Source organism: Egretta garzetta, unplaced genomic scaffold (assembly GCF_000687185.1).
Source record: "Egretta garzetta isolate BGI_Z169 unplaced genomic scaffold, ASM68718v1 scaffold39, whole genome shotgun sequence".
In the NCBI taxonomy this organism is placed as follows: domain Eukaryota; kingdom Metazoa; phylum Chordata; class Aves; order Pelecaniformes; family Ardeidae; genus Egretta; species Egretta garzetta.
The window spans coordinates 3,888,350-3,894,443 of record NW_009260945.1 but is presented as its reverse complement, the minus strand read 5'-3'; the positions used below and the strand labels follow the sequence as shown (position 1 = coordinate 3,894,443).

The 6,094-nt window shown below is 45.7% G+C and overlaps 1 protein-coding gene across 1 annotated transcript in view; it reads right to left on the bottom strand.

The window, feature by feature from the left end:
* Positions 1 to 412: 412 nt before the first annotated feature.
* The window catches only part of CRISPLD2 (cysteine rich secretory protein LCCL domain containing 2), a 31,827-nt gene continuing 26,145 nt past the window's right edge, over positions 413 to 6,094 (bottom strand). The window contains exons 15-16 of the mRNA XM_009647188.2: positions 2,665 to 2,798; positions 413 to 616 (exon numbers count right to left, since the gene is read on the bottom strand). Coding sequence (XP_009645483.1) covers positions 562 to 616; positions 2,665 to 2,798 — 189 coding nt within the window. The 3' untranslated portion in view covers positions 413 to 561. The remainder of the gene's footprint in view (positions 617 to 2,664; positions 2,799 to 6,094) is intronic.

Sequence of the window (6,094 nt, the reverse complement as noted above, 5' to 3'; positions counted from 1 at the left end):
CTTTTGCACAGAAAATATCAAACATACACAAAAAACACTCTACCAAAGCCCAGCCTCTCCTCAAAAGATGCAACTTTTAAGACAGTTTCTCATCTCAAAGGGTCCAGGCGCCTGGACAGTCGCTCACTTCTGAGTCTGCTCAGCAGTGCACGTCCTCATGCCCACCACAGTAGATCCTTCACACCCTAAAAATGCCACCCAGGGCCAGGCCGAGATCCCTACGTCTGCTGTACATTGAGCCACCGCCGTTCTGTGTAGCACATCTCTCCCGTAAATTGAAGGTTAAAACAGTTTATCTTTGCTGAATGCCCCTAGAGAAACAAAAACACGAAACGAAAAAGTAACAACGCTGAACGGGTGCGATGAGATGCAAACAGCTGAGTCAGAACCTGGTGTCTTTTTTTTTTTTGTCTTTTTTTTTTTTTTTTTGTCTTTTTTTTAATTCCCTGAAAGAGATCGGCAAGGAGGGTACGGTCAGAGCTGATGCCATCAGAGGAGCCTTCCTGTCTCTGGAGATCAACAGAGCACTCTCCCAAAGAAACTTGCATCTTCCCTGGGAATTTACTCCTTCACAGCAAAAATTCGGAAAGCGTTTCCATCTGAAGGATTCTTCAAGCTGGAGAAAAAGAAAAAAAAAAAACAAGAAAAAGAAAAAAACATAAACATGTAATGAACCAAATGCAGGCACTGCAGGACCCAAAGCATGGTAGACCAACAGGTAACTCTGAATTTCTTTGGGGTGCCCAAAGACTCTGTGCTGATGTGGCCCCAGCAGGAGAAAGATAAAGGATAAAAAAGAAGAGGGACAAACCCACGAGTTCGCTTTTATGCTTTCAATCCAAATCTACGGTGCTAATGCCAACAAAAGGAGCTGGGAAGCAAAAGCCTCTCTTACAGTGCTAGCTTTTATCCAAGGAACACTGTGCTCCCTTATGCAGGGATTGAGGCATAAAGAGGAACATGTTTTCCTAGAAACAGTTGTCAAACAGGCTGGCAGGTTCCCAGGGCCTGTCTGGCCCATCTCCTAGTGCTGGCGATGAGAGCAGCCAGATCAGCTCGTGTTAAATGACAATAAATACGTATATTCATTTTCAACCTGCAGAGGTGCCCCCAACAGCTCCGACTCCAAGCTGCTGGGGCTGGCTGTGTGCACGGGGTCAAGGGGTCTTTTCCGTTCCCAGCCCTTATTTCTTCAGCCCTGCTGGGCTGAAAAACCTCAGGAAAAAGGCAAAATTTCATATTCTCACAAGATAAACGTTCCAGCAAGGGTAAAGGCTCAGTAAACTTCAAAGACAGCCTTTCCCCATACCTGCTTGGGTATGTGTCTTTACCAAAGGTTATTTCCAGTCTCCTAAAGGGTATGGTTTGCACCTTGATCTTTGAAAAGTTGTTTCACCATCTAGTGGATCTCACGGCATGAAGGTGCTCCTTATTCCTGAGTGCAAACAGCACTTTCCAAACCTTCATACTCATCCCTGCTGCGAGAACGTCTTCGGTTTCCCTCACCTCCTAGATCAGCACCTGGTGCTCATATTGCATGTCACTGCCAGCAGCAGGGTTTATTCTTAGCTAGGGCAGAGTTTGCCATCCAAGCAAAAAGTTATCTGTTAGCATGAAAGATAACTGAAAGCAAGGCAGAGACAGAAGAAAACTCAGACGAACAGGAGGTTTGCCACCTAAATCCAATCTACTAAACTGCAAATCACAGAGCTGCAAAATGCTGACCCTGATAGACCTATGCTAAAGAAGCCCATATTTAACGCCTATAGCTTTACTGTCTTAGTCTATTTTTATTTTCTGAGATGCTCTACAGCATTCAGGGATATCCATTATTAGAATAAAAACTGTCAACTTTTGGGGATTTCTTATGACAGTCATAAAAGACAAACTACACAGAACAGACAGAGCCATGTTAGCAATGCCCAAACCCCCCCACAAGAGTGGGAAATTCTATGTTTGCACATATAGCTCCAAGAAATCAGTACCGCCACAGCAATATCTGAAAAAATACATCACAGACTGAAACAGAATCTTCAAATTAAAAAGGACTGAAGGAGCTGCGACTCAATCATTGCGATCACCCGGAGGTGCAGGATTTTGGAAGCACTAATTTGCAATTGTACACTGAAACCAGCAAGGTTAGCCCAAAAGAAACCACAAAAATTACAAGGGTGGCAAACCCATCTTCAAGATCTCTTTGATCATCTGTCTGTAGGTTAATTTACTCATGCTTCTTTCAAAGAGAATAAAAGAAATGAGTTGAAAAATACAAACACATCCCACGCCCCAGAATTTAATGGAAATCCCAATTGTAAGCCTCAAAGCACGGCCCAGGCTGAGAGCTGCAGAAATATCTGTGCTCATCTTTTAATGGGATAAACACATACAACAAGGTGTATTACTATGGACTCATACCGTAATAAAATAAAACGAGGCTTAGGAATATTTCATACCTTTCACACCAATCTGAAAGCAGCCACTCATTCGTGGGAGGCAGGAGCAGGACAACATGCTCTATTTGTTTGGATCTCAAAATGCACAGTGACACTGCTAAATCACGTGTTTCCAATCCACCAGCCTTTCTGGCTGATATCTGCTGGCTTTGACATAGAATTGAACACACAGTCGAGAGCAAGAGGCAAATACAAAGTAAAAAAATCCCACCTCTCAGACTGGACTCCGTTCTTTAAGGAGCCAACATAACTTTTCTTCTTATCAACAGGCATCACGTCCACAAAACCACCTCTTTCATCTGCAATGACTCCTGCGTGCACTGCGGTTTTGCAGATACTGGAGCTCTGAAAAATATTTAATTATTTTGATTTACAAACTGTCTATGTTTTATATGTGGAGATTTAGCATCCTCATTAGCAACAAGGAAAACCAGAAAATAAATAAAATAAAATAAAGGAGTGGAATGAAAAAAAAGCTCTGAAGCAATTCTGTCTGTCTTAAGGAGAGACTAGGGATAAAAGACACCATGGAATATAGCGAGCAGGTACATCGTAAGCCCCAGGAGCAAATACAAAAGCAAAACGTCCGTAAGAAGATCCACCACCGCCGCAGAGGACAAGCGGCCTTTCCACCACTCCCTTCTGTGGTGGAGCTGCTCCCGGGAGATTATCCAGAGCCAAAGCTGAATCCAGGACAACTTCCCAGCCAGCGCCTCTTGGGTCTGCACCAGAGCAGCTGCTGCGGTGAAACCCTTTGCTGGTAACCAGCCACCTCGGCAGAGGTTGTTCACCCGGTTGCTTGAAAAGCCGACGCTTTTCCTGAATTAAGGTAAATGACCATCAATTATCCCGGAGAGTTCGCATCCTTCTTTCTAGGAAAAACAGAAGGGCTGCACCCATTGAGTGGTGTAGGTTTTGGACAGGCATTACCCCGTAAGACAACACGGAGTACGGAGGGAGATTAACACTTCTGGAAAGATTAAAGCTTCTCTCTTGCACGTCACCCCGTTACCCTGCTCTCCAAGACGTGCAGAGTCAGAAGAACCGGAGGAGCACAAAACACTAACAACCGATGACGAAGCTCCCAAAGCATCCAGAAAAGGGAGCAAAAGCAGAGGAGGCTTAGGCAATAGCGTAAACTTGGCCACCAACCCTCTAGAGGATTTACATCCAGCAAGCTGGAAGAACGAAAAGCAAAAACCAGCTTTGCATTGGGAACTGCAGCAGGTGAAAATCTCAACCCCATCAACTCTCTGCTCCCTAAAAATCCAAGTACCACAAAACCAGTGCCAGGGGCAAACGTTCCTGTCGCATACGTACAATACGGATGGGGCTGTTTCATCCTTGCAGCCATATACGGCAGGTTTGCCTTGTCCCCTATATATTTATCACTTTGGATGGCCTGTCTCCTGGCAGCTCTCTGACTTTTGAGGGCCAATTTGGTATTTTGCTTCTATATATGGTCAAGGGAGCAAGGGAACGCTGTGCTTGGAAGCTACGCTGTGAATTCGCCCTAGTATGCAGTGGGAAATCTGTAAATCTAAAATTGGCTCATAAAATTAAACTGTCCTGAATCAATTTGCAACACTCTCCACTGGGAGACATCCTAACCGATGTTCTTTTCAAGGCATTCCTCTTTTTTTCCAGGACTTGCTGTTCTGCCGCTTACTCAAAGCTTTGACCAACAGGCTTTTAATTGCCTTACCCCAACACCCCCCCACCCCCCGCTTATCACTCTGATGGATTACAGCCCTCTCGTATCCCAGGCCAGGCTCTTCTTTGACGAATTAATTGCAGAGCTTTTGGAAGACGAGACGTTACAGGCATAAAGCCTTCCCCTCAAATTCAGAAGCGCAACAGCTGTACGGACAACGCCACGGCTTTCCATGGTGTGGCCCCTTGGGAGCTCTGCGAGCATTTCCTGACGAAGTGAATGCCGACAGTTTTTTAAAAGCCAACACATTTTATAGTGGGCTATTAGCAATAGCCTGTGTCGATGAGTTTAATCACCCGTCATTTCCTCATTAGCGTGACTGGTTTAATCATTAAGTTCGTATCTCCTGAGAGCTGAGCCACCCAACTTGGTTGGCTCTGGTGATAAACGTCTGCCTCATGGGGTAGGTGCTCTATCCAATTCCAACAAATTGCTGCACAACTGTGGGCAGAAGACCTTATCTCAAGAGCAGGGATGGGGATGGATTTCCCTTGCAGTCTTACGTCACCCTGGGAGCTAGGCAGAGTGACAAATTACAGCGTCTTGTGAAATGTAAAAGCTCTTTTAGAGCCTTGATAAAGACCCCCCGGTGTTCCCACAGCTCCGGCATCACGCCAAAACTGGTCCCGTCCACTTTAGCAAGAGCCAAGTTTTATTTCCTAGGCACAGTCGTGTGTTCATTGAATTCTTTTTCTTTTTCCCCCCATTTACGTGGCAGCATAAAGAACTTTGCTGCAATGTGCCACCAGGGAAAAGAGGCAACAAATTTTCTGTTCTCCAGCCAGCTGCTTCTTGCTACCAGTTTCAGCACTGGAAGGATGCTGGATCCGTTCCCTCCACACCCCCACGTGCTGCTTCAATCTGCAAACCCTGCCTGCAGGCAGCAAGTCTGTTCTCACCAAAAAGCAATGCCATTCCATGGAAAGACCCAGGATTTGGGCATGAACTTTTCCCACAGCAAATTTTCTTGCACTTTGTTCACTTACCCCAAATTTTAAGGCTCCTCTATGTCCTTGTTCCACAGTCTTACTGATTTCACCATGAACAATTCCCTGCACTGCTTTTTAAAGCAAAGGCTACCAATCTCTCTTTGTGCTTTAAGCCACCAGGAGTACCCAGGGGATAATCTTATAAACACACAGTCCAAAACAATTTTATAATGATGAGTAAAAAAAAAACCCGAAAAGAATGCATTTAAAGTGGATAAAAATCCCTTAACGCAAACCAAGATAGTGGCGCCTATGACCCCTGAATAAAAAAAATAAAAATAAAAAAAAAATATTTATCTCATAAAACCTGACAATTCTTCATGTCACAGCTTTGTTCTTTATGGCAAAATAAATTTTCACGTGCCTTCCTGCAATGGTGTAAATGGGAACGCTCCCTTGGGCCAGCAAAGCAGGTCCTTACACGGACTGGCCAAGCGTTTTGGTCATCACAGCTTGGGCTAGCAGCTCCTCACCTGCCAGGGCATTTAGCAAATCAGCCTTTTGGAGAAGGTGCGAGAAGGCCAAAGGGCGCTCTGCAGGGAGTGCAGACTGGAAACAGGGCAGGATGCTGCTTTTTCTTTTAGATAACTTATTTGAGAAGAGGCAGTCAGAACACAAGTCGCCCCAGGGCCATGAAGGTGCCCCTCTAGAGCTGAAGGCAAAGAGCCTGCCTAGAATCACACAGAATCCCAGACTGGCAGGGGTTGGAAGGGCCCTCCAGAGATCATCCAGTCCAACCCCTCTCAAGCAGGCTCACCCAGAGCAGGGGGCACAGGACAGCGGCCAGGAGGGGGTTGAATATCTCCAGAGAAGGAGACTCCACAGCCCCCCTGGGCAGCCTGGGCCAGGGCTCGGGCACCCTCAAAGTCAGGAAGTTCTTCCTCATATTCAACTGAAACCTCTTCTGCTTCAGTTTGTGCCCATTGCCCCTTGTCCTG